This window comes from Panthera leo, chromosome A1 (genome assembly GCF_018350215.1).
Source record: "Panthera leo isolate Ple1 chromosome A1, P.leo_Ple1_pat1.1, whole genome shotgun sequence".
Taxonomy (NCBI): Eukaryota; Metazoa; Chordata; class Mammalia; order Carnivora; family Felidae; genus Panthera; species Panthera leo.
Genome location: NC_056679.1, coordinates 229,890,982 through 229,918,747, shown reverse-complemented (window position 1 = coordinate 229,918,747; position 27,766 = coordinate 229,890,982). Strand labels below are relative to the sequence as shown.

General features: G+C 42.8%; 1 protein-coding gene across 4 annotated transcripts in view; it reads right to left on the bottom strand.

Annotated features, from left to right (window-relative positions):
* Positions 1-27,766, bottom strand: part of CTNND2 (catenin delta 2) — a 925,778-nt gene that overhangs the window by 356,865 nt on the left and 541,147 nt on the right. For 3 of the 4 annotated variants that reach the window (XM_042953082.1, XM_042953076.1, XM_042953088.1), the window contains 2 exons: positions 12,629-12,823; positions 1,121-1,376 (listed from right to left, as the gene is read on the bottom strand). In XM_042953082.1, the coding sequence (XP_042809016.1) occupies positions 1,121-1,376; positions 12,629-12,823 (451 nt within the window). Of the gene's footprint in view, positions 1-1,120; positions 1,377-12,628; positions 12,824-21,222; positions 21,601-27,766 lie in introns of all 4 variants that reach the window. The other variant, XM_042953092.1, reaches the window with a different exon arrangement.

Here is a 27,766-nt window from a genome sequence, read left to right as displayed (position 1 = left end):
CACGCCAGCGAAAGTACTTAAGGACTTGGGGCAGATTTCAGGACCTTTGAAACTGAAGATCTGGATAAGTAGACACTGTACGATGTAATGTAAGCATACTTCTTATTTCTAGTAGTTAACAGTGAGCATTTATTACAATTTATTTTTATCATGGAGCCTCCATCAAATATAATATTCAACATGGACCCTCAAAGCCAGTCTGAATTGTGCGAAAGGAGCTGTCTCAAAAAATACTATGAAATGGTCCCATTATTCCTTTTATGTTTGTAGAAGCGATTTCTTTTCCACAAAAGAATCTATGGAACTCCTCAATACAGTACATATGCACTTGTGTGCTCTATCAGAGAAAATTCCTTGAGACGAATTTTAAGTATACTTACCAAAGCCAAGTGATATGCCCTGCTATAAAGAAATACCAGAAATCTGACATATCTATAGTATTCACAGATGCAGATATATATTTATGGGATTCTATCAGCATAAATCAAATGGCTATGAATAAAACATCACTAAACCAATTCTAAACTTCAGAAGTAGAGCACCACTAAATATCTCACCACTGCTGGAAAAAAGGAAGCAAAAAAGAAACACCACTCAGTAATAAGAATTTCTTTGATATTACACCCAAGTTTTTATCGACGCCCAAACAATGCCAACCTAATGCTTATTTTTGGACACAGAAAAATAAAGGTAATTGGATTTTCTAAATTTTCAATTCTGGGTATAACCCGGAAGGCATGAATACAGAAACATGGCTACGCAGTGACCAAACACGGTTCCACTGAGACAAGAAGGCGCTTAGACCGGGATACCTGAAGTCGAACCACTGAATCCCCAACTCCTCAATTTCTGTTGCACGAAAGAGAGCTGTTTCGTATCTTATTGGAGAGGTTATTATTTGCTGTTGAACCACAAAAGATACTAGACAGAGACACATGATCAATACCCGTATTCCAAATCAAACCAAGATTCTAAAACCCAGCCCCAAGCCAACCCTTTCATACTCGGCCAGGAACACGAACGCGATGGTGGGACATGCATGGAACAATGTCTTAACGACGTCTGCTTGGAAAACCTCTTTAGACATCGCGGTCGGGAAAAGAAAAGGATTTGTACCCACCTGGGATCTTTCTGAATGCTATCGATGGACGGGGACCTGGCCAAGGTGCCTTCGGGCGGGAGGGCGGGGCCGGATTTGCTGTACGGAGACTCCACAGAGGGACAGTACTGCAGCTGTCGGTAGGGGTCTGCGTAATTGGAGGCTGGGCCCGCGGCGTAGCTGGCCCTCTGGAAGGTGGCCGCGGCGGCGTTCTGCGGGCCATGCTGGCTGCCTGTGCGCTGCAAGGGGACGGAGTCGACACCGGGGGAAGATGGGGCTAGGACAGGAAAGTAGGGACAAAGTAAAAAATTGAGGACCTGCTCACAGAAACGGTTAACCAGGTCTAAGGCAGGGGGCGGGGGGAAATTACACACATAAGAAAAAAAAAAGGGGGGGGGGTTTGGAAGAATAAAAAAAATAATCTGTCATATTTGAACCAATACATTCAATGTTATCCACTAATATGATCATTAGCATGCTATCTCCGAAATAAACCTTTCGGCGATGGGGGTGGGTGGGAAATGCATCAGTTGTGTGTTGATGGCTTCCCAATCCCCAAGAGAAGTTTTGTTCATCTCAAAGGAAAATAAAGTCTGTGTAGAACCCAAACCCAGAGGCTGCATAGGGACCATTTATAAGGCATCATGGATGAGTAGTTCCTTATTGTTCAAGTTGAGAAAATTCAGAGGTGTTCAGGTGATGTCACATTAATTTTATTAAGAGTATAAGGCAAACTTAGTAATGTCGCGCATTTTCCTGAATAAAAGAAAGAAACTGCGGGCCTGGGGGTGGGGAGGTAGGGTGGGGCAGGGCTCCTATTTCCACAATTAGTCCTAGAGCAGTAAACACAGGACTGCTCTAGCTCCTGGAAAGCAATTCCCCAAAGATTTCCATATGCCTCTTCTTCAACTAAAGCTGTCACAGTAGCAAGTAAATTCGGGGAAGGGTAGGCAGGTGGGAGGAGGTGCCCAACTGCAACCCAGACAAAATAACGAGCCGACCTGGCTTCTCCAGAAGCACGTGCATCTTTTCGAAACGTCTACATTGTTCCGGGAAGAGTCTCCACCAGTTATTAATGTCAGTTTGACTAGTCCCAAACTGAATTTCAATTATGCTTCCTTCGTGGATTCTTGTCAGTCCATTGCATGGCATTGTTTTTATCTGGTCCTCAAAAATATTTGACGTCGAAGGTTTAATGACCAAATACAATGCAAACAGCATCTTTCATGTTAACAGAATGGGACCAGTCATTAACTGTTGCAACAGTTGTTAGCCATGATCAGCCGTAGACAGTACAATTTCTTTACTGGCATTGCAGATCAGAAGATATCCAAAAAACAGCCAGTGTCTGGATACAACCATTTGTATCCAGGAGTATCCAGGCTCTAAGGAGTAGGATTTCAATTATAAACGATACCCCTCGACTCTGACTACTGAGTGCTTATTAGTGGGTGACAGAGAGTTTATTTTGTCCTCTCTCGCATTACAGGACATACGCCAAATCAAACACCCAAAAAATTATGTCACATTGAGCAAACAATTATGAAAAGAAGTTAAGGAAATTGTGCCAAATGACAAAAAAGTTATAAAGTGAACTGGAGGAAAACACTCTAATGCTGAGAACTGAGTTTTAATGAAGAGTTCAGGGCTTCTCAGGGCACCTGGGTGGCTCAGTCAGTTAAGCATCCTACTTCAGCTCAGGTCATGATCTCACAGTTCCTGGGTTTGAGTCTCGCATTAGGTTTGTGCTGACAACATGGAGTGTGCTTGGAATTCTCTCTCCCTCTCTCTCTCTCCCCCCTCCCCATTTGTGCTCTCTTTCTCAAAGTAAATAAATAATCTTAAAGAAGAAACATTAAAAAAGAGTTCAGGGCTTCTCATTTCCAATGAATTACAATATTTCATCTTACAATAATCAAAATTAGGAGAACAGCCACTGAGGCATGGTGAAAAGTAGAAACACATTTAAGAAAAACTTCCTAAACAAAAAAATGTATGTATACTCTGAGGAGCGGTCTTTGCAATGATGAAGACCGTCCTGATGGCTTGTTTCAAAATGACCAGTTTAGACTAATGAACATTAAGTTCAGAACCAGGAAATCTGTCTTATGTCTTTACGCAATTTCTGGAAGAGTTCTATTTTCTCGCAAACTTACAAACGTGTGTAGTTAGAATTCATGTTTTAATAACGTATGAACAATGTGTTTTATATCATGATGGCGGGGGTTTAAGATTTAGGCCAGGCCTAACCTTGCTTTTAGAAGAACAGATGTACAGAGGCAAACAAAATTTCATTTTCTAGAAGAGTTGTGACAGGACAGCCAGCAAATCCAGGGCCAAAGCAGAAAACTAAATACACCTGACATTTTTCAGATACATTCATTTTTTCCCCCTTCAGGAAAGTAGTATCTACATTCAAGCTTGCTGAAAATGGTTACTAATAGCAGAAAATATATCCTTTTCTATTCCAAAGTGTTAATAACTAATGGAGTAAGTACAATGATTAACAGGAAAGAAGGACAACATGGCACAGATCAGGAAATCATACAGAAATCTAAAAAAACAAAAACAAAAACATACTTGTTAAAAAAGCAGTAACAGTAAGGTGAGCGACCTAACCATGCCAAAAACTCTCCAGGGACTTTAAATTGAAAGACAATATCATGAGAGGGTTTAAAAAAAAAAAAAAAAAAAAAAAAAAAAAAAACACTTGCAGCAGCAAAGACTGTAAGGACACTGGCTTCAAAGGTGAAAACAGGGTGTGAAATGCAGTTAATTAAGCAGAAACAGGAATAGCTCCAGTGTTCCAGGAGGAAGAGAAGGCAGAGGCAGATGTAGGAATATCGTCAGGCTCGTATTTGTGCTTCACTTTGGCCTGTTTGGGGTCAGGGGCAGGGAATTCATTCAGAGCCTGGCCTCTTAAGTTAGACAAGTGGGTTCCTATCCAGGCCTCCTGGCCAATTCTGGGTATGAGACGAGTGAGTTACTGAGCTTGTTAAGCTCCACCTTCCCGACTGTGGCATGAAGAAAACAAGATGGCCTCATGGGATCATTATTTGCTTTAAAGACATGAAGGGTATTAAACATCCCATATGTAGGAACTGTGAAACAAGTGAGTTATTGCTATGTCTACCATTAACAATGTTGAAATCAACTGATGCTCGACAAGGAAATTGTACCCACTGCACTGGGGGGGTGGGGAGGGGGAGACACTTGCCACTGGGTATCAGGCTCCAGAGCTCCCGCAAGGGCTTTCTCTCTGCTAAGACCCTATAAGAGACTGAACACATCACTCTCACGTTACAGATGGGAAACTGAGGCACAGAGAGATTACGTAACTTGCCTGGATCTGCCTGGTATCTAGCAGTGAAGGGATCAAGTCCTCGCACGCTGCCTCCAGAGTTTATTCTTACAACCACCGCTGCAACTGGACCAGGTTTTAAACTTCAAAATGTGTGTTACTGAATTAGCTTCATGGTAAGACAATTTATGAGAGGCTTAAAATGAAGGGAAATGTCTACTAAAGGCATAGAGGATAGACAGGTTTACAATAGGAATTAACATGAATATTATAGTAAAAATTGGTAAAAGTTCGTGTGTTAATTTAGATCATTTCCCCTCAAATTGAATTTATTGAGATATGCAGAAAAATATAGGGAAAAATTCTTCACATAGAAAAAAAACCTAACTTTGTTCATGTCTATAAAAATCAAAGAATAGGGATACTCATAGTTACCTTAATTTTATTTCAAAGTTTTTTTTTTAATGTTTATTTCTTTTGAAGATAGAGTGTGAGCAGGGAAGGGGCAAAGAGAGAGGGAGACACAGAATCGGAAACAGGCTTCTGCACTGGCAGCGTAGAGCTCGATGCGGGACTCGAACTCACAAACCATGAGATCATGACCTGAGCTGAAGTTGGACACTTAACCGACTGAATCACCCAGGCACCACTCAAAGTGTTTTGAGTCTTAGTTTAATCACTAATACCACTATAATTCGAAAAAAAGAGGGTAGACTCTGAAATCTAAGATGGGTGAACAACTTCCAGAGAGATCTTATTAGAAAATCATAATCGCATGTGTGGCATTTGATAAATGACATTTCAGAAGTTTCCTGAATCCACAGTTTAAACTTTTAGGTCAGAATAAATAGGATGCCTGATGGGAATTTCAAAGTATAAAATGAGAATTCAAGCTGGTACTGCCGAAATGAGAAAAAAAAGAGACTAATCAGTGCAAAGAAAATAATGCAACATGGAATACAGACGGGGAGAAAAATACACTCTCTGAAAGTGTGGGTCATGCAACCGTCTGTCTTGAAGAAAACGTGTGAGGCTCAAATAGATCTCAAACTAGCCATCAGTAGTGTAACAACGCGATGCCTTGTATTTCTTTAAGCACGACATGGAAAAATGACTTCGGCATCACAAATTAAATTCCCCCTTTGTGCCCTACCTGTTCAGACCTCAGCGTGGCACATGCAAACCATGGCCCCCCATTAGTGTGGATCAGCGGACACTGGTCACACCCTTAAAGACTTTCTCCTTTAACACGTTGCCTGCATTTCTGTCCCATCGCACATTTTTCTCTTATTTGAGCTTTAGAGCTCGGTGGACCACGTCACCCGCCTTGCAGGAGGGCTCTATTCAATGGAACCTTCCAGGGCAAACATCTGAAGTGGAAGGCTCCCCGTCAGCGTGTCCAACACTCCCCTCTCTCCTCACCTGCTCCGCAAACGGCCCCTTCTCCCCTCAATGAGCTCTCAGAGCTCAGCGAGCCATGTCGCTGGTACCTTTGGGGAGATTTTAAAAGCAGCCTCTTCAGCAGCTGACTTGATACTTCACCCGACTTCTACACTGTTCACGAAATTACCTGTTTTCTTCAGAGCTACACAAATAAAGGTCTACTGTACAAAAGGGGGAGAGATGTTTTATGTGTAATATTTGCTCGGAATGGGGGAGGAGGGATCCTTTTTCATCAGCCAGACATTCTACTTGGATGATGATAGATGGTCACATCCGTTACTTACTGACCATAAAAAACAAAACAAAACAAAACAAAACAAAAAAAACAGAATAAAATATAAGAATCTGGCACATGAAGAGATTTGGTTGCAGGGGGAATAAAAAGTGCGGTTCAACAAAAGAAGAAAAACCTTTATTTTTGTTTTTTTTAATTCTCTTTGCTTTTCTGTATATTTGCATTTACAGAAATATGAAAACATAAACTATACCTACCCTTATTAAATACAAAATAGGAACACAATAATTAAATACTATTCCCTGTGCAATCTCAGAAAATAAAGATAGCTTAGGTGCCATCAGGTCCAAGAACGTGGCCATGAACTCTCTTAAAGAGAATTCGACTCTGTTATTTTAGGGACAAAGAGCTTTTAGCACTCAATCTGCTATATTCCCAGCAGTATTATTATCTAGAACTCAACTGTAAAGGCCTTCCCATTTTCTGCACTCTACACAGGCTGATCCGTGCTAAACTCAATGGGAAAATATTCCTGGGTAAATTTAATGTAATCTTCCCCCCCACCCCCATTTTAATTCCAGTACAGTTCGCACTGAATGTTATGTTGGTTTCAGGTGTACAAAACAGCGATTCAACGATGCTATACATTACTCGGGGCTCATCATGAACATAATCTTTTAACTTCAGGTATTACTGCCTTTGTGGGGAGGGGCATTAATGCAGGGGTTTTGCTAGTAATAGAATCATTATTATGGTGCGGATGTTGATGTTTCTGGATTTTACCAAAAAACTGTTCCTACTAGCCAACACTCTGCCTTCCCTCAGCTGAGCTCAGTTACACTTTTTATTCACATCTCTTTAGGTGGTTTGATATAGGTAAGCTTCTGGAAGCCCTTCTCCATTTTTAGAGGATATTCATCACCAGGTTCATTAAAATTTTCCAATAGGGTAATAACGTGCCCCTGACTTCCTAGACTTAAAAAAAAAATAACCAAGATGTTATGAAGGATCTAATTTGACTTGCTCTAATGGAAAGCAATCACTTTTACAGTTTGAAGTAACAGCATTTAAGAAGTAATAAACTGCTAATATGCCACGTTTTTGTGGACTCCAATGATGATTTTAGTTGAAGATGTTATTTACCTATTAGTGAATAATAGTAATAAAGTTGTAAAGTAAATAAAAGTAATAAAGTTGTATGAATATGAAGGTGAATATGCCTCTAACCTTTATTGAGCAGTGGCCATTATTGTGGAGAATTTTAAGTTCTTTCAAAGTACTTTCTCCACACGTGCAAATATTTTCATCCCGTTCTTTTTTTCTTTTTATGTTTTAGGATTTGTCAACCTCATAGAGATAGTTAGCGGATTTTTCTCCTCGCAACATACCTATGATAACTCATTTTTTATTACAAGCTGACACATTCATCACAGAAAGCTTGTTTTCTCCACTCACTGAGAAACGCATTTATCCCAAAGTAAATTCATGCGACATTCATCACGGCAGACATTGGCCATTTTCATTAGTTTAGAAAGATGCATTTGGAGGGCCGGGATAGGGGGGAGTGTCAGAGTCAAGCATTTGTGTTAATCAAATGACTCCTAAGTTGACAGTTACTGGTATGTTTGAGTTTGAAATAAAAATTCGTGCTACTTAGTTTCTGCTTAATAGACTTTATCATAAGCAAATCCATGAAGATCGCATCGTCCCTGCCTGGCTGTACTTCTTATTATATAAGCTCTGGTTTTGACAAGCCTTATCCCAGATGAAAGGTATGTTTTATTTAAACAGACATCCAAGTTAAAAGTGTGCCTCTTTAAATTTTCATCACGCAAGAAGTAAAGCTTCAGACACTGGGTTGATGTCCTGTAAAAGCAGGTGGGGATATTCGCGCTGCCATCAGACTCACTGGCCTGCCTTTTCGGCCGCAGATCACACCATTCCGCCTCCCTGCACAGGGAGAGAACATCGATGGTGGCCCCTCTCATTTCTTGGCTCTACAAGGAATGAGTGGCTGTCACGTCTGGCAAGAGGATGCTTTCCGTTCAGCAGACACCAGTGCTGATTCAGGAAGTGACCCTTTGCCTTCTCTTAGGCGGCGAGATCTCTGGGGCCACACTGCTGGCTTCTATCTCAATCCCGTCCTCAGGCATGAGGGCGTGCTGCTCTACTTTCTGTCTGCCTTCCTACCAAGAGCACGTCTGGGGCCAGGGAGGCCAGCGGGCCGTCCTCAGAACCTGCTCCCTTATGCCGGAACCGGGTGGGGCAAAGGTCTGCGGTTCTTGTCTTACAATGGCCGGGGCCCATTGAGCGTGCGGGGGCAGGGGCACAAGACCCTCTTCACACCGTGCTTCCTGGCACAGCCCTGACAAGAGTATCCACCAGCTGAGTAACATCCCACTGATTTCCAGTGTTGAGTAGTGAACCTTGTTTGTATAAGTTTCACCTTCCACAGTCTGGAGCAGAAGGGAGGTGAGAAGTAGGACGTTAGCACCCTGACCCCCTAACCTGTTCATAAATGTACACAAATACATGTGTGTAGGCTCTCTCACAGAAGGGTTAGGTAGCTTTGTGGTTTGGGAAGGCCTTGAGGACCTCTTTGCCTACCCAAAGGTAGAGAGAGGTCCCCATCGGAGTTGGTGTCTCCAGTGGAGATTTAAGTCAGCCTTCAAACGTTACAAAAAAAGGGGGTGGCCTAGGTGGCCCAGTAGGTTAAGCGTCTGACTTTGGCTCAGATCATGATCTCATAGTTTGTGGTTTTGGGTGCCGCATTGGGGTCTGTGCTGACAGCTCAGAGCCTGGAGACTACAGCCTGCTTTGGATTCTGTGCCCCCCACCCCGCCACTCCCTTGATTGCACTCTCTCTCTCTCTCTCAAAAATAAACATTAAAAATAGAGAAATAAATCAGTCTTCAGAGTAAATAACAGGGGTGAGTGGTTATTATGGCAGTCAAAGAGACCTGGAGAAGGCACGCAGAGAGAAGGATGGAGTTTCTTTTTTATTCTTTTAATGTTTATTTATTTTTGAGAGAGAGAGAGAGAGACAGAGAGACAGAGAGAAAGCGAGGGAGGGGCAGAAAGAGGGGGGACAGAGGATCCAAAACGGCTCTGTGCTGACAGCAGAGAGCTCCACGTGGAGCCTGAACTCACGAACCCTGAGATCATGCCCTGGGCCGAAATCAAGAGTTGGGCGCTTAACCAACGGAGCCCCTACAAATACAGTTTCAATCAAGATGAACGTTAAGAGCCAGGTTCCAGAGCAAGACTGCCTGGGCGCAAAGGTTTAAAGACTGGCTCGATACAACCTGTGGGACCTTGGGAAGGTGACTCAACATCTCTGTGCCTCAGTATCCTGTAAAATGAGCATCGTAACAGTACCTCCTTCATGCGGTGGTTCTGAGGATTTGTGAATATGTTCAGAGAATTTAGAATGATCTCTGAAAGCAGTGACCTGCTACATGCTTCTGTCATTCGGACTCACCTGCTCTTACTATAGCGCCATCTAGTAATTCCCTGGTTTTTTAGGCAAGTACATTTGTCTTCATTCCTAAGTGTTGACTAGAACAAGTGCCCCTCAATTCCCGTGACCCACCTCCTTGATGTGTCCTCTGGAAATGCTTTAGGGGTCAAACTGAAGGAACACCAGTCAGTGCCCTGCTACCCAAGGGCTGAGACCCAAGATAGGTTGCTCAAACCACCTTAGCCACAATGGGAGCCAAAAGTCAGTGGCCCCTGAATACTTCGGGTCTAAAAGGCCCTAGAAGACCGTCCCAAGAAATTGGGGTATTTGCTCTGGCCCTGGAAACCTCTCAAAGTTCTGCATCAGAAGTCTCCAGTATGGGGTGTGTGCAACACAGGATTTGAAAAACGACCTCCTGGGGGTGCCTGGGTGGCTCACTAGGTTGAACGTCCGGACTCTTGATCTCAGCTCAGATCATGATCTCAAGGTTCATGGGATCCAGCCCTGCGTCGGGCTCTGAGCTGACAGAGCGGAGCCTGCTTGGGATTTTTCTCTCTCCCTCTCCCTCAAAATAAATAAACTTTCAAAAAAAAATAACCTCCTGGATATGAAAAAACAATCTTAGAATGTTTCTTTATATTAATTTGTAATCCTGACTTTTACTAGATATTATTTAATGATATTGTATACTATGTATACAATTTATAAGTAAAGGGCATACACCCATATTAAAGGCATTTTCCCAAACATGTGGGTTCTAATAGAGACAGTTCCTGGGGTTGCAGGGTTAGCTAAGAAAGTATAAGGATTTGAAATGAAATGAATTAAGTGTAGAAACAGGGAGTGACCCGAGCAGGTGCAGGGAAGATAGAGCCTGTGGCTTTCTACTTAGGAGCTGGAGAGAGGTGGCTTCTCCCCACCTGTCACCCCAAGAGACCATCCATGCACTCCTGGAAATGTCAATATTGTTGCATAAATCAGCAGATTTCCTCAAAAGTGCCTCAAGCTCAAAAGGGCAGGCTGGGTTGGGGTCTCGGACATCTGGACGTCACAACCTCAGCAGCTCTCTGCCAGGGCAGAGATTACTGTTACTGAGAACACCCAGGCAAACAGGTTTTTCTCCTTGATGCATTTAGAGGACACTGCTGGCTTCCCTCCTAAGGAGGATGACACCCTTGTTCGTTCATTCGGCACAGTGCTCCACTGATGGCTTAGAGCAGGGGTCAGCCAACTTTTCTACCAAGGGCCAGAAGGTAAATATTGTCAGCTTTACCAACCAGATGGTCTCCACCACAACTACTCAAGTCAGCTGCTACAGCATGGAAGCAGCTAGAAATGATATGGGAACATATAGGCATGGCTGTGTTCCAGTAACTTTATTTATAGACACTGAAATTTGGATTTCATAGAACTGCCACGTATCAGAAAATATTATCCATCATTTGACCATAAACCATTTAAAATGTAATAATGATTTTTAGCTCAGGAGCACTAATCAAATGGGTGGCCAGCTGAATGTGGCCCATGAGCGAGAGTTTTCAGACCCCTAGTTTAGAGAAAATACTAGTTTTGTTTTGTTTTAAGTGTGAACATCTTCCCCTTTGATCCGACACAGTAGAATGAAGTATTGTTTTCTTATTGTAGGTAAATTTTTATGAAGCCCCCAGAAGTTTATTAACAAAAGATAATTCGAAGAGCACAGGAATGCAGGACAGAGAATCAGCATATAATCCCCTTTGTTGTCAGTTTTTATGCAAATTACATATTGAACATCACTGCGGTGGTAATCCTTGCCTTTTGTAAGGGGTGCATGGAAATAAAATTGCCTTAGTTACTATTATGCAACCAACTAATGGTTAAAAGAGCCCAGCCTCACACAGGAGTGGTTCTAGCAGGCTGACAATGAAGAACTCCGACAGAAGAATAAATGGGTATTCCTTTTCATCTGAACCAAGATATGAATTATTAACGGTGGATGGCATTTACGATGTCAAAAATAAAAGAAAGAGTATTTTGTGCCATTCTTCTTACGGTGCAGTGAAATACTGAAATGTAAATATCAGTAATCAACCATAAAAGCAACTTCACTTGCCTGGATTTCAAAACGTGTAATTTAGTATCATAATGCAGTTAACAAAATTGCTATGCTCTACTTCAGGGTAACTGGAAGTTACAATAGTCTGAAGGTGCAGGCCCCTGTGTGCCAAGTTCTGGACCAGAGCTTCGGTCTTCCCACGCCTCAGCCTTGGTTCAAGTGCAGCGTGTATCAGTGGCTGTACGCAAACCAGTGGCATACTATTTTCTAAGTTTCCTTAGCAATGTGAAGCTTTGTAACAAGGGCAGTTCTCAGTATCTTAATTGTATCAATTTTATTGTTAGATGAATGCTCTCCAGCACATTTAAGCATGGCATTTAGCCAGTTATTTTGCAAATGGCTACATGCTCTGGAAAATGCTTGCCTTTCTTTGCGCAGCCTGTGGTCGTGTTCAATTCAAAATATGTATTTAGTCCAGGAGAGCTCTAGGGTTGATTGACTCATGTGCAATTTGTCAATATCTGACCTTTACACGATAATTTCACATGACTGAACCTGATAGTGCTTATGAAGCAAAGTCTCACTTTGCCTTACAAAATAATGCGACATTTTCCTAAATAGGTTTCCCCCCAGCTTGCCAGATAGGTAGCCTGTATCATTAAAGAACACTTACCAGCATTAGGTATATGCCTTTTCTGTCCTGCATAATGACTATGCTTTCTTGGAGTACTTAAATTCATCAAATATGTTAACGATGGCACACAAAAAATTAGTTTTCTTTCAGATCGCCTATTGGACAAAATAAGCTTACAACCCCCCATTAAACTTCTTTCATTTAAAAGAGACTCAGGTAGCTAAATGAATCGTATTTGGTTTCTCTCATTATCATCACAGACATTAATGGTAGAAGCAGGTCATAATGCTGGTGGGGAGAGAGGATGAGAAGGTGTGTGCGCGCGCACACACACACACACCTTTGATGAGCTCCCGAGCAGGACCTCCCCCCCCCCACCGCCTATTACGCACAGACCACCCAGGGGGGCCTGAATACACACCTGTGCTCGTGCGGTACGTGCCCGTGTGTGCTGATGGCAGAGGGTCCCCCTGGCTCTGGCTGAGACTCCTCATAGGGGGCTTCTGATAGACACGGTCCTCATAGATGGGGTCTATGTGGTGCTCTGGGGACTGCAGGGCCCGCAGTTCCGGGCCCAGGTGGCCGTGCTGGCTGCTGTACGAGGCCCGGGACCCAGCTGAAATAAGCGAACAGGAGACATTAGGACCCAACCAACATTCAGACAGAACTTGTTTTATCAAAGACATATTTGAATTTGTTTTTTGCACAGAAATGGTGAAATCTGCAGAAAATCAAATGAATAGCATGAAATGGCAGCAATATGTCAAGCTAATCAGCTTATCGGCATCACCCAGCTGCCTTGCTTTGCTCCCAAACCTGATCTCCCTATAAGGATGATAATGATTCTGAGATAAATCCACCCTGAACAGGGCCAGCGAAACATCATTTTTCTCAGCCTAACGAATGTGGCTGGCTTCCTTACTAAAGGAATCAGGCAGACAAGTCGAACCTCAAAACCTCTTCTTATCCCATAGTCCTTGCACCTTAAATTCTGCAACAGAAATTATTATGTAAAATGATGAGCAAACAAATAAACCATGATGGCAAGCCATCCTGATGCTGTTCCTGAAAAGTGAGCCAGAATTCGTTCTCATCAGCAGTTTCTTCCCGGACAATGAATGAACGGAAATGTCTGGACTTACAACAGCCTACATCTCTAAGAGAAGCAGATTGTAAAGAAACAGGTTTTCAAGTCACATTTCCTTTTACTCTTACCCTCCAAACTGAAGCACCTCATTTAGTCTACCTTCCTCTAAAAAACGGTACAAGTGGCTGTCACTAACTGGTTGAATTTGTAAACGGAGTCTGCGCATCGCTCGCCTTGTAGTATTTGTAAATCCTTATTTGTGTCATTTCCTCGCACCGTATGGGAGGAGGTGTCGCTTTGAAACAGTGCTGTGGACCAGGGAACCTTTGCGGACCCGAGGACAGTGCATTCTGCGAGGGCTAAGAGGTTCGGCTGACACACGGAAAAGACGATGTTGACCGAGAGCCAACATTGCACCTGAGGTACGGTCAGAATCCCAGAAGCATCATCTCCACTGGGGCAGATGGGGTGGAGGACACCGGGGGACAATGAAGGATGCAGGGCAGCAAGGAGAGACGGCTATCTCATGGCGGTGAGCGGAGCACACACACAAGAACCGAATGAGGCGGAGAGCGGACTTTTGGCAAGACCCTTCGGCTAAACCTTCAAAGCCGATACCCACACGCCATGCTGGGATTTAACTGTCAGCGGCCTCTGGACAGCCCGAACTTGGGAGCTCTCCACTCCACTCTAAGCAACGGGATTTTGGAATTCCTTGATTTCAGCAGTGTCTGCGGGCAGCTCTATCTCTGTGTGGCCGTCCAAGGCAGTCACCGGTGGCCACTTTAGAGACAAGATCTTCAATGCTCAGTGACTCTGCACTGCTTCTTCAGGATCATGTAACCCCCAGGATTTTAATATTCTCATCGAGTATATTTGAGAAAAAGCCCATTCCAAAGTTTCGAAATTGCTGGCAGATAAATACACGCTTTATTAGTATATTGTACACAGGGCTGTTTTAAATTTACATAAACAAAACAGAGCATTTCTGAATGATTGAGGCAGTGCTCAGAATTCTATGAATTCAGTGTTAATAAAAATTACTGAATGTTTTGAGGAAAGGGAAGGAATAGAGAAAGTTAGTTCCTTACCTTTCCCTTTGCTAGTAATTAAATCAACTCTGATTTAGATAGCGTTCAGATGAATGATAGGTTCAAAATAACTGTTTTGCATAATTAGCTTCATTGCATCTGATTTATCAAATGCCAACATCACACTGAATATTATCTCATGTTCATATTTTCCAGGAATATATTTAAGTATGATACGCCTTGAGTTCCTGCTGTCAATTCTTCCTTCTTCTGGAGGCTTTCTTAATATTGCCAAAGACTTACAAGTGTAAAAATCAAGGAAACAGTCATTATATCCAAATGTTATATAGCTAAATGAAAGCCATCCATCACTCGTAGATTTAGAGTTATAACTTAATCATGTTCTTGATTCTAAGTCTCTAAAAACACCCAACAAGGGAACCACAAAAAGTCCTGATGATCTGAGTGGGGACAGGATGTGAGGGCCAGCATTTACTGGGCATGAGGAAATTTTTATAGAACCACGATTCAGACATTAATGACCAAGGGTCCTAGGCAAGGAGCAAGAATCTTAAAGCCTACCCTTAGCACGGCTTTTAATGGGTAATTGCAAAGATTGCAGGGATGAATGAAGTCAAAAAGGGAAGGACTGAAATGACCAAGGAAATGCGCAATACTTTTTAGAAAGAGATATAGCATCAATTAAATCTGCAAATTTACAGATAACAACACTCTGCTAGTCCAGGAGGAAGCCAGCAGCACGGGGAAATAATCACGGAGCAGAAAGGGCTTGTCACATTCCTCCACGCCACAGTTTCATTGGGTCAGAGTCCAGCAGGCACTGTTTTCATTTGACCAGCAATATGAAAGTTATTGTTTTTAGACTGATGTGCAAATAAATGTCTACATGTTAAGTTTTATATCTGTCGTTTACATGTAGCAGGCTAGTCCCTATTAACTAACAGATTGATTCATTCAACATAGGGATAAAGGTACTCAAGAAAAGTAAAGCAGGGTAAGGGGACAGCAGACAAAGTGTGGTGCATGCTGTTTTGATAAGGTGGTCAAGAAAGTTCTTTTTGCTTATTTGCCATTTCAGCGGAAAACTTCCGAAGGCCAGAGAAAGCCATGATGGAGGGAGATCCACGTGGTTCCCAGACAGAGGGAACCAGCCGCAAGAGCAAAGGCCCCTCTTTAAGAAATTCATTTCATGGTATTTATAGAAGTGATTTTATCAGTACCTATTTAATCCATATTGTCTTTAAAAAGAAACACAGCGTATGGACTCTTCATGAGTTCAGACTACAATCGGTTGTAAGAACTGAACAGATTTCCTTTTTAACTCAAAATTTCACAATCACAATAGCCACATTTATATCAAAGGGATTTGGAATATTCAGTGGAAGATCACACTTAATGAGCTCATGAGAGCAGCACAATCTCTGATTGAGATTCGGCTCAAATTTACATATATATGTATGTATGTGTACACGTATATATAATACATACATATATATGTATATACATGTGTAACACACACACGCACACACATACAGCCTTTGAATTTTTGTTCCTTAGAACATGATTAATTCTCAAATCTTCATTTACTTTCCCAAAAATCATCCAGGGAACTCTTTGGAAGGCTGATTCTTGGACATAGCCCCGAAAGATGAGGACTTGGTCTATTGAGCAAGGAGAGGCTGTGTGCCTCTCTTAATGGGCACCCTCTCACCTCATGATTCTACTGCAGAGATGACAGTGAGAGCCCCCCTGTTTTAGATAAAGAGAGAGAGAGGAGACAGGCATATTCAAAAGAAAGAAAGAAATGCCTAATAAGTTGTTAACATTCAATTTATCATTTCTTGCTTTCTTCTAATAATATAATTTACTACCACATTATACCAATTACTTTACCAGACAGAATGAAACAAATACATTCTGGTTTTAATTGGGACCCGTTTACATTCTTTTAGTTCTATAATATGTAAGTTATGACCCTCTAATTTAGCATGAATTCACTCGCTTTTGCAAAGAAATAAGTGTTTGCATGTTTTTATCTGGAAATATTAATATTAGGTTCTGAAGGACATACTGCCTGCCATTATCTGTTCTTTCCAAATCTGGGAGCCAGTTTCAAATGCTCACTGGCAAAGGGGGCACCTGGGTGGCTCAGTCGGTTAGGCGTCTGACTTCAGCTTAGGTCATGATCTCACATGAGTTCGAGCCCTGCGTCGGGCTCTGTGCTGACAGCTCAGAGCCTAGAGCCTGCTTCGGTCGGATTCTGTGTCTCCCTCTCTCTCTGCCCCTCCCCCCTCTAGTGCACGCACTCTCTCTGTCTCTCAAAAATAAATAAACATTTAAAAATTTTTTTCAGGGGCGCCTAGGTGGCTCAGTCGGTTGAGCTACCGACTTGGGCTCAGGTCACGATCTCACAGTTTGTGAGTTCGAGCCCCGAGTCGGGCTCTGTGCTGAGAGTTCAGAGCCTAGAGCCTGCTTCGGATTCTGTGTCTCCCTCTCTCTCTGCCCCTCCCCCACTCATGCTCTGTCTCAGAAATAAACATTAAAAAAATTAAAATAAAATAAAATAAAATTTTTTTCAAATGCTCACAGGCAAAAATAAGGACCCAAATGATACAGCAGTCCGTTGGCCAGAGCAAGCTGACTCAGTATTTGTGAACAGGTGGCAGAGACAGGCAGTTTCATTCCTGATCTAAACAACGGTATTCAGAGGAAGAAAAGGCCAAAGTAAAATCTAGGAATTCAGGTTTCTTGAAAATTGTGAATCCAGTTCAACATCGATGTTTATTAGTAAAACTGTATCTTTGAAGTGCAAAATAGAACTTTTTTTTAAGTTTATTTATTTTGAGAAAGAAAGAGAGAGGGAGGGAGGGAGAGAGAGAGAGGGCAGGGTAGGGGCAGAGAGAGGGGTCGGGGGAAAGAGAATCCCAAGCAGGCTCCATGCTGACAGCACAGAGTCCGACACGGGGCTCCAACTCACAAATTGTGAGATCGGGACCTGAGATGCAATCAAGAGTCAGACGCTTAACCAACCGAGCTACCCAGGCACCCCAAAACAGAACTTCCAAAGAGAACTGTGGTTTTTGGAATAGTAGCAGATTTTCCCCTCGCAAATTCCCACTGAACTCCTCCCGCTGAATACTCCGATATCAGCGGTTTGATCCCTGCTGATACATTGGCGTCACTAAGCAACGTGGCCAGGCAGCACGGCCCATGCAGGTAGGTAGCCTGTGCTCTGTGACAGTTTATGGCCCCGGAACAGTTATTCTGTAGACTTTGAACCTCTTAAAACTTCTAGCCCTTGATATTTGTCATTATTAATCTCAAGAGAGAAAAATGATATCAACATAAAAGCACTTTTAAGAATAAAAAAAGCCACTTTGGCTAATATTATTTCATACATGTGTGCTAAGTAAATTGCTCAAAGATGCAAATATAGCATCTCAGATCTAAGGAATACTTTACCATAATAAAGACTTGTTTAATTCTTGGTTTTTGCTTTGGACTCAACTCAAAATTCCAAAATCTCCTCCCCACTCCTATGCTAATTCACTAATTTTAGTATTTAAGAGACCCCAAAATATTTCCTATGTATCTTGAGTCAAGTCCCTGCACTAAATTTCATTTGCAAATGATCATCAATTCATTGAATTAGTTAGACATCTTATCCCACGTTGTTGTAAATGTTAAGATATATGAACACACTTCCTAGACAGGCTACCAGCCATATTTCAGACTGACATTTGGAAGGAGACTATTCATGTATATTCAATGACAAAATCTGCATTGGAGCCTAATAAGTTCAATGCAACAGGCCATCTGATGATATAAAGTGATTCTACAAAAAGTCTGTTTTGGAAACCTTTAGAAAATGCCCTTCTGTTTCATGTATTCCATGAATCCTAGATTTTCATCCGTTATGGTAACTTTGCTGTCACAAATAACGTGAATGCTCATACAGTCTCTGACCAGGTACAAAACACAGAATTTATTCCTGCAACTTGATGACGCATTTTCCAATGCAACTTAATTATGAGACCGCACCACACCTTTTACCAAATGGATACTGTATTCTGTTTGGGCTCAAATACTTTCCACCAAGCGTATCTTAAAAGTCAAAAATCACAAGTCAGGAAGTAGCATTTACGGTGCCCATGTGATCATGTCCCTTAGAATAGCAGGTGTCCCTCATTCTTTCTAGTATTTTCTCTCTTACCACGAGCATTTCTTCTCAAGCTGTTAGAAAGCCAGGCTTCTTTTGCTCATTTCCTTTCGTGACAGGCAGGCACGAGTAAAGTAACGAGACAGCAGTAACGGGAAGTAACGGGCAATGAGAAGTCTGCTATCTTCACGTTCATAGGACGGACCACTTCTATGTTTTCTTTGCAGCGACCAGTGCTTCTGCGTCTGCACCAGAGTGGACGGCGTCCTATGGCAAAACTCAGAACTCTGAGCGAAAACACACTTGTCTAAGATGGTACACATACTAGTGAAACACACCAGGTAAACTTAGTGGTGGCCTGGAGAGTGTCCTCATCATCTGCTTTCGGTTTATCTCAGGCTAGGTAAAGAGCTGCTCCAAACGAACCAGCCATGGATTTCAGTGGTTCTCCAAACACCACTGGCACGCATCTTCTGATTAAAATCTAGGTCCTGGCTCAGGTGTGGGGGAGGCCCCGAAGTTCTGCATTTTTAACAAGTTCTCTGGCAACGTTGGTGCGGATGGTCCACACACGTACTGGTTGAGCCACGGACACATATCTTGGTTGCTAGGGGGCTTCAACTTAGGCACCATACTGAAGCCCTGGGGACCGAACTATGGATTCCTTATCTCTCCCTGCCTTACTAAGCAAACACGATTGCAACAACAAAGGTGCAGGCCGAGGGTGCAGCCAGATGCTGACCATGCTGATGGGGCCTCAGCAGGAACATCGGCAGCTGGGTCCAGCAGGTGGCTGTGCCGGCCACCGCACGCGGGCATCGTACTGGCTGCCACGGGTTGCCTGGGCCTATAGGTCAGGCTTCCACCTGTGGGCTGCTGCAGAGTGACTGATCTCAGCTCTAGGTGGCCAAGGCTCAGACACCAAGGGGCATATAAAAGCCCATCTTTCCTACAGAGGGCAGACTTTTTACATATGGGTGGCCAGGAATGCTTTTGCTGCTTTTGCTATGCTTCTAGGAGGATTCTGGGGAAGCAAGTCTAGGTTCCCTTCACTGCTTCGGTGCACACCTATGTAAGAGTTCGGTTCGGTGCTTCCCAACCTTGGGAGGACACACATGGCGTTCACTTGGAAGCCTTTTTAACAGTATTGATTTTTTGGGGCCCCCTCCAGACTACTGAACTGGGACCTGAGGGGATGGGCCCAGGGAACAGAAGAGTTCAAACACTCCCCAGACGTTTCTAAGACAAGATCTAGCACTGGATGGTTAGGGGCAGGCCTGGTAGATTTGGGGCCAATGTAGGGTCTTGAGGAGTGCATGCCAAGGTTTGGTCCTCAGCAGAGCCCTTAAGACTGCAGATTTAAAATACAGAAATCTCATGGGGCGCCTGGGGGGGGTCGGCTGGTTGAGCGTCCAACTTCGGCTCAGGTCATCATCTCACAATCTGTGGGTTCGAGCCCCGCGTGGGGCTCTGTGCTGACGGCTCAGAGCCTGGAGCCTGCTTCCGATCCTGTGTCTCCCTCTCTCTCTGCCCCTCCCCCACTCTCACTTTGTCTCACTCTGTCTCTCAAAAATAAATAAATGTAAAAAAATTAAAAAAAATAAATAAAATACAGAAATTTCTGTTCTTGAATGGGTGGTGGGGGGAAAGGAGTCACCCCCTTTGGAGGGAGGTGCAGGTTCTGAGCTTTGCAGGAAGGCAGCAACGCCTCTGAGAGTAAAAAGGGTACGGAATGCTTTCTGTCCACCTGTGCTATTCACTGTGCTGCAATTGACTTCCTGCTGGGAAGTCCCCCAAGTTCACAGACCGTAGACACGTACGGCCCGCAGGACATTTCCTGCCCCTCCCATCCCCTCACTTCTGTAGGTCTCCAGAAAATGTCTTCGGGTTGGACACAGCGTGGTTTTTTTTTTTTTTTAAATTTTTTTTTTTTTTTTTAATTTTTTTTTTCAACGTTTTTTATTTATTTTTGGGACAGAGAGAGACAGAGCATGAACGGGGGAGGGGCAGAGAGAGAGGGAGACACAGAATCGGAAACAGGCTCCAGGCTCCGAGCCATCAGCCCAGAGCCTGACGCGGGGCTCGAACTCACGGACCGCGAGATCGTGACCTGGCTGAAGTCGGACGCTTAACCGACTGCGCCACCCAGGCGCCCCGACACAGCGTGGTTTTGGGAAAAGGGGCATTTAGGCTGGAAGGTGCCTGATTTTTTACATCAGGTGAGGGTGGGGTCCTTGCCGTGACAATCATGGATCCTGTGAACACGTAGGAATCTTTCTAAAATTAACTCGTGTGTAATCACAACTATTCAGATAAACGTCCCAGTGAAGCTGAAAGAATGACTCCCCCAAACAGTCCATCAAGACACCCCAAATCCTTTTCAGTTGACACCTGGTAGATAAAAAATTGGCAGGGGTGAATCGTGAATTGTAGTATCTTTGTGCAGAAGGGCAACATAATGTGACCTCGGACTTGTAATTAAAGTCTTCTGACATTAACTTGTAAACAAGTGTGATCTGTGAATGTTAATTTTTACCCAGGAGGGGTCTCCTGTTTAAAATTTGCTTCGAACCCCATCTCCGCCTGGAGAGAAGCTTTGGGCAGCCACGTTCAGGGTGAAAGGGACCAGGAGCCAGGCTCACTACTATCTTATTGTCCTAATTAACTACTGATGCAGAGTGATCTACGACTCGGTGCTTTATTAATTAGTCACTTACCAGAGTTTTTAATGGCCAGTCTCATATTCACACAGATACTCTTCTCTATCAACAAGGCGGACAAAATTCGATGAGTGTCATTTTATTTCTTGACAGCTGCTTCTCAATACCCCATCAGTGCAATACGCGAACAGTACATCTGGAGTCTGGTTTCAGGACCTAATTACTATGGATAATTATGGATATTTCCATGGAAAGAAGCCCGAACAGGGCGCTCCTGACCCATCTTTTGTTGTTGTTGTTGTTGTTGTTGTTGTTGTTGAGATGCAAAGCAGGACAGATAGACCAGCTTCGGCTGCAAGGGACCGGAGCTCTTCAGAATTGAAGCTGAATTTTCATTTTTTGTGTATGTGCCCCTCAAAGGGCACCGATGAAATTCTCAGTGTAAAGGCAAGGAGAAAAGTTTTATCAGACAAAAGTAGGCTTAAGTTGTTTTCTTCATTAATTGGTTTAAATATTTTGAAATATACATGAGCTAAGATGTTTTGTCAAACACAGGCCTTTTTGATCAGACTGTATTAAATATACCATAGACAGGGTGTGCAAATTCCTTTTCAAAAATTACTTAGCTTTTATAATGCGAAGTTCAGATGTATTCTCCTGTTATCATTTTTCCATTCCTTTATATATCTTACTAACACCCACAGGGAGGCCCTGGTGTTAATTCCAGAAGAAGAAGATACCATGAACTTTCAACATAATTTATGGGGGGAGAAATGGCAAGCAAATTGCTTCATAGATTACTCATTCTCTATATTTACATTTTATAAATTCTTCGTATCAACACTTTATTACATTTTCCTTATTTTACTCAACATAATATTTGGCATATAAAAAAAGGGTTTGAGAAGAGAGAGTATGCTGTGTAATAAACAGTTCTGAGGAGGATTAAAATTTTCCCTTGATTCTGTTCTGGTTAAAGGGCTTTAATGATTGTATCTGTGGGTTTTAGAATCCAATTAGTAATGTATTATATATGTATACTTATTATTTGGATACCAGTTACATTTATTTAAACATTAAATCCCTAATACAAAGCACCCGGATGAGACCGATGTGTAGTTATAATTCCCCCACCTTATTTTTAACTGTTTTCTTTATCCAAAGAAGTTACTACTAAACCACCAATTGGTGTGGCACAGTAGGCACAGTGATGGTTTTCCAGTCCAGAAATCAATCTGTGTTGACTCTTTAAGTGCAAAACAAATACTACATATTTGCAAGAAGGCTGTCAAGGTGTAGGGGGCTCTTTGGGGTCATGTCAACTATAACCAACTAACTGGCTCCGCCATGGAGGGGACTGGAGTATTATAAGCTTCTAACCAGCTGAGCTTAAGACCTGACAGTACCTGTGTGCATGTGTGTGTGTGTGTGTGTGTGTGTGTGTGTGTGTGTGTGTATTTTCTTCATTCTAAAGAGAAATGTATACAGACTTCCCTTTTCTACATCAATTATTAAAATGAAGCTTATCTTGTAAGGGGGGTTTTGACTTTATCACATTGCCAGTCCATTCTAGGGGAGCTCTAAGGTTGAAGCCAGAAACATCGGGAAATGCAGATATCATTTGGGGTACGGTATGGGCATAGCACCTCTGTAATGGCACAGCACCTGTGTGCCCAGGCACCGTCTGTAACAGCAGAGCACATGCGGGCCCAGGCACCATCTAGGAAGCCCAACAGGAAAAATCAATGCGATCACGTCTATTTGAAGATATTAGCATAGCAAGCAGAAATAGGAGGGGCCACTAGAGTCTACTGAACCAAAATAATTAATGGTTTTCCTTGGGTTCTCTTTGCTGCCAAGTTTCTACCTGCAGGATCCTGGGCACATGCTCAGAATACAGACACCACAGGATAGGAATTATCTGTTTTTATGATTTCGTCTCTACAGCTACACACACAAAGAACTGCTAGCTCTCGAGGTGAGCCTGCGACATTCCTTGGAATGCTGTCCGTGCCTCTGTTCACGCTGCAACAGGAACGTGGAAAGTACAGGAAGCCACTTTCCAAAGAATTAGGAAACTCAGAGGTGAGGACGCAGACACTTTATCTTACAGATTCTCAATATGCATTGAACCAAGTCTTTCTGGTAGCTACTGGTTAAGTTTTTAATGGTTCACTCATTCTGGGTAGAACCTGGTATTTCTCTGTATTCTCTCCGTGCTAAGCATGACTTCCGGTTACCAATGGGATATACCATTTGCACCCATAAATACTTTTACAATAGTCACTCAAAAATATTTGTTGAACGGGCTCCTGGCTGGCTATGCTGCTATGTGACTCTTGATCTTGGGGTTGTAAATTCGAGACCCACATTGGGTGTAGAGATTACCTAAAAATAAAATCTTAAGGAAAAAAAAAAGTTGTTGAATACCTACTAGAAGAGGCTTGGTGAGGAGTTCTGGAAAACTCTGAACTCTGAAAGTCCCATTAGCTGCCCTCTGGGAGCCCACAACTCCCACTATTCAAATGCTCTGCCAGGATTACAAGATACTTCAAGATACTTTCTGCTTTGTAATGTAAATAAGTTCTTTGGCAATACAGGGCACCACAACAAATACATGTAGACCCATGTGGGATTAGCCTTTAGAGATTTCAGATATTTCACGTTAGTTATCCACAGGAGATGCAAACTTTTATAGGTATATATAAAATACATACGCATATATGTGTATGTATATGTATAAATAAATGTATCTACGGTAATTTTTGTCATATTTACAATATATATAAATAATAAGAAAAAACTGTAGGTTTTATGTATACATACTTAATATATATACACACTTCATATATATATATATATATATATATATATACATATATATATACATATATATATATACACATATAAAGTAAACATACAGAGAGATTTTTAAAAATTACAAAATGCACCTTGGTGAGATACAGTGGCAGGTGGGATTTTGATGCAGCCTTGGTTGCAAATCGACTCCATTTTGAGAGATTTTAGGTTTTTAATTATTGAAGAGTATTTGTGCGTCTACTAAGATAGCTGGTCTCCACATCACCCCTGTGGCTTAGGTAGAAAGAAAATAAATATTTAACAGCATCGTACTTATTAAGGTGGAGCGACCAGGCAACAATCGAACTGATGCTCACGTGTGAGGTGAGTGGCAAAGCACAGATGCCCCTTTGCTCAGATTAACTGACACCTGTGACCCGCAAGGAGCGATCAGTGAAAACAGACCCAGGAATATTTTACCTTCAATGCCCTGCTGACTTGAAGTTCAGCAGCACAGAGCCTGAAGAGCAGGAGAAACCCACACCACGTGTCAGACATCAGCCAGGCTGCCCCCATTGCTGAGTGCCGGGGACCCAGCCAAGAAAATGGTCCACAGTCAGGGCGGCCGATACCCCGGCAGCACAAGAGCGAACAGTGCATCTGCAGCCTGGCTTCCAGACCTAATTACTATGTGTGTCTCCACATCTCTCCTCGCATTCTGTCATTTCCTTCCCTGATGCGGTATTATACCTAAGAGCAGTTTCCCGCGGAACTCCTATTTCTAGCTTCCACCGATCTGACCCGCAGCGCTGGGAAGTAAGACGGGTGTTCAGGGTTCAGCACCTGCAAAACACCTGACTGCACATTACCTGGCCTGTTTCTCGAAGAGGAAAAGGGAACTGCGTGTGAGTTGGTTCATTTCCGGAAGCCCCCAAAGCGGTCCCGTTTTAATCCACTTCTCTTCAAACTTCACGCACACCGTCACCCTGCCTTCAATCCCTCATGTCTCGAAGATCATGTGCACGCTCCCGGGATCCTTAATCCCCAGGCACATGTACCCCTGATGTTTATAGCAGTGCTTTCATCAATAGCCAAATTATGGAAAGAGTCCAAGTGTCCATCAACTGATGAGTGGATAAAGAAGACGTGGTTTATACATACAATGGAAAACTACTTGGCAATGAGAAAGAATGAAATCCTGCCATTTGCAGCAATGTGGATGGAACAGGAGGGTGTTATGCTAAGTGAAATAAGTCAGAGAAAGGCAGATATCATATGTTTTCACGCATTATGTGGAATTTGAGAAACTTAACAGAAGACCATGGGAGAAGGGAAGGGGGAAAAACAGTTTCAAACAGAGAGGGAGGCAAACCATAAGAGTCTCTTAAATACAGAGAACAAACTGAGGGTTGGAGGGGTGGGGGGGTGGCAGAGGAGATTGGCATTGAGGAGGGACTTGTTGGGGTGAGCACTGGGTGTTGTATGTAAGCGATGAATCATGGGATTCTACTCCTGAAACCAAAAGCACACTGTATATGCTGTATGTTAACTAACTTGACAACAAATTATATTAAAAAAAAAAAAGTAGGATAAAAAAGGTGAACAGAACAAGTAAATGATGGACCCAAGCTAGTAACTGATGCACCCATGTCTGGCCTCAATCCATTCTCCCTCTTAACCATCGCCTCCTGTATTTGTGGAACTCAATGCAATGCAGGAACTATTCTTTTTTGTCAAACTGCAATTAAACTCATTATTCTTAACTTGTACTTGTTCAGCACTTAGATATTGAAATTACCCAGACTCTTTGGGACTTAGGCCAACATTCACGACTGTCAACATTTATGTGTTGAGTCCTACCTTTCCTAGTTTGCTAGCTTACTGCCCAGATGTCCCCCCCCCCAACCCTGGGGACATCTCTGCACCGTCCTGACGGTCAATATACACTGTTCTTGGGTACCACGTTTTCCTCCTGTTTTATGCCCTCATTCAGCTGAGACACACCCACTGAGTGTTGTAAATCTCCAGGCAAGGGGGCCTATATGGAGATCAATTTTATCAATACTTGCAGGACTGAAAATATTTGATTCTGCCTTTATGTGGAAAATTTGGCTAGGTATAGAGTTTAGGTTAAAAATAAGTTTCCCCCAGGGGCATCTGGGTGGCTCAGTCAGTTAAGCGTCAGACTCTTGGTTTCAGCTCAGGTCATGATCTCATGGTTCGTGGGTTCGAGCCCTTCACTGGGCTCTCCACTGAAGGCACAGAGTCTGCTTGGGATTCTCTCTCTCCCTTTTTCTCCCTCTTTCTCTCTCTCTCTCTCAAGAGAAATAAATAAATGTTAAAAAAATAACTTGCCCCCAGAACTCTGAGCACATCACCTGATTGTTCTTTGCCACCCAGTATCACTGCCTCAATCTGGTGGCATACGTGTTCTTCCTCTCCAGGGGCTTTAGGGTCTTTTATGTTGGTGCTTTGAAATTGCACGATGCAGAATGCGGAAATGCCCTGTTGCAAACATGGGGCATTTCCTATGAAGGTATAGGTCCCTCGACTCTGAGGAATTGCTCTGTATTACTTCCTTGGTAGCTTGCTTCCCTCTATTCTTTCTGGGATTTTCCTAAGTCTTGGATGTGTCTTCCATGCACTATTATTGCATCATTCTTGTATTTTCTGTCTCCTTCCCTGTATGGCGACCTTCTGAGCGATTTCCTCGACTATTTCCCACTTATTCTATCACTTTTTTTTTGTTTGGGTGGTGCTATTTTTACAGCCTATAAAGATCTTCTTGTTCTTTGATCCTCTCATGTATCACCCAGTTCTTATTTAATAAACACAAGATCTTCTTAAACCCTTCTCAGTATGGATCCAAAAGTTCTTCCTTGTTTCCTTTAATCTCTTTTATTCTGTAAATTATCTGTTTTTTCTGAGAGACAGTTCATTTTTGCTATTTTTTTTCATGTCACTAATTCTCTCCAATTCCTCAGTAATCCTTACTAATTTATCATATTTGAGAAAGAAAAACCTGCTGGCAGCTTCTTCAACTACAGCCTAAATGGAAGTATCTCCCGCTAAATGCCCCTGAGTAAGGTAGGAGGGGCATACGGCCTGGCATTCCTCCTTGGGGATGAGAGAAAGAGGGTAAAGAACAGCCTGAGCCCCCTTCCAGCCCACCACCCGCATGACTGTTTGAAATAAACTTTATCTAAGCCACCGGCCGCCAAATCGGAGTCGAACTTTCTCAGACAGCCTGTCCAGTTTCATGAGACCACCCCCATTCTTCACTTTGGAGTAAGCCATGGCTACAGGCTCGTCATCTTGGCAGGAGAGAGAATATGTAAGTGGGAGCGAGCAGCAGACTTAAAACTGTATCAAGCCCTGACTTCCAGCGAATCCCTCCATCTTTAGCCCCACGTATCTCCCCAGCTTCACTCTGACAATTGAGCCTGTCCAAGGCTTTACTGAAAATCATCAGTCCACCTCTGTCATACTGACACAGCAGATTCTTGGGAGAAACTTTCAACATTTTAAGTGCTCATCACTCCTGTGTATTTTGCTTTCTAGAAAATTCCTATCACGGCTTGCTTTCGATGAGCCACAACCACTGGCCTCTGTGTTCTTGTGTCTTTGGTGGCTTACCCACTGAAATTCTGTATTTTTCAGAGGATCTGGACACAGGGGAGGCAGATGCATGGACAGAGAATGACATCTGGAACCACTCTCTGAGATAAAGCATGATCAAAATCATCAAAGCGTAAGAGACACTGGAAAAGCTTTTTATAGAACTGTAGGTAAAGATGCCATT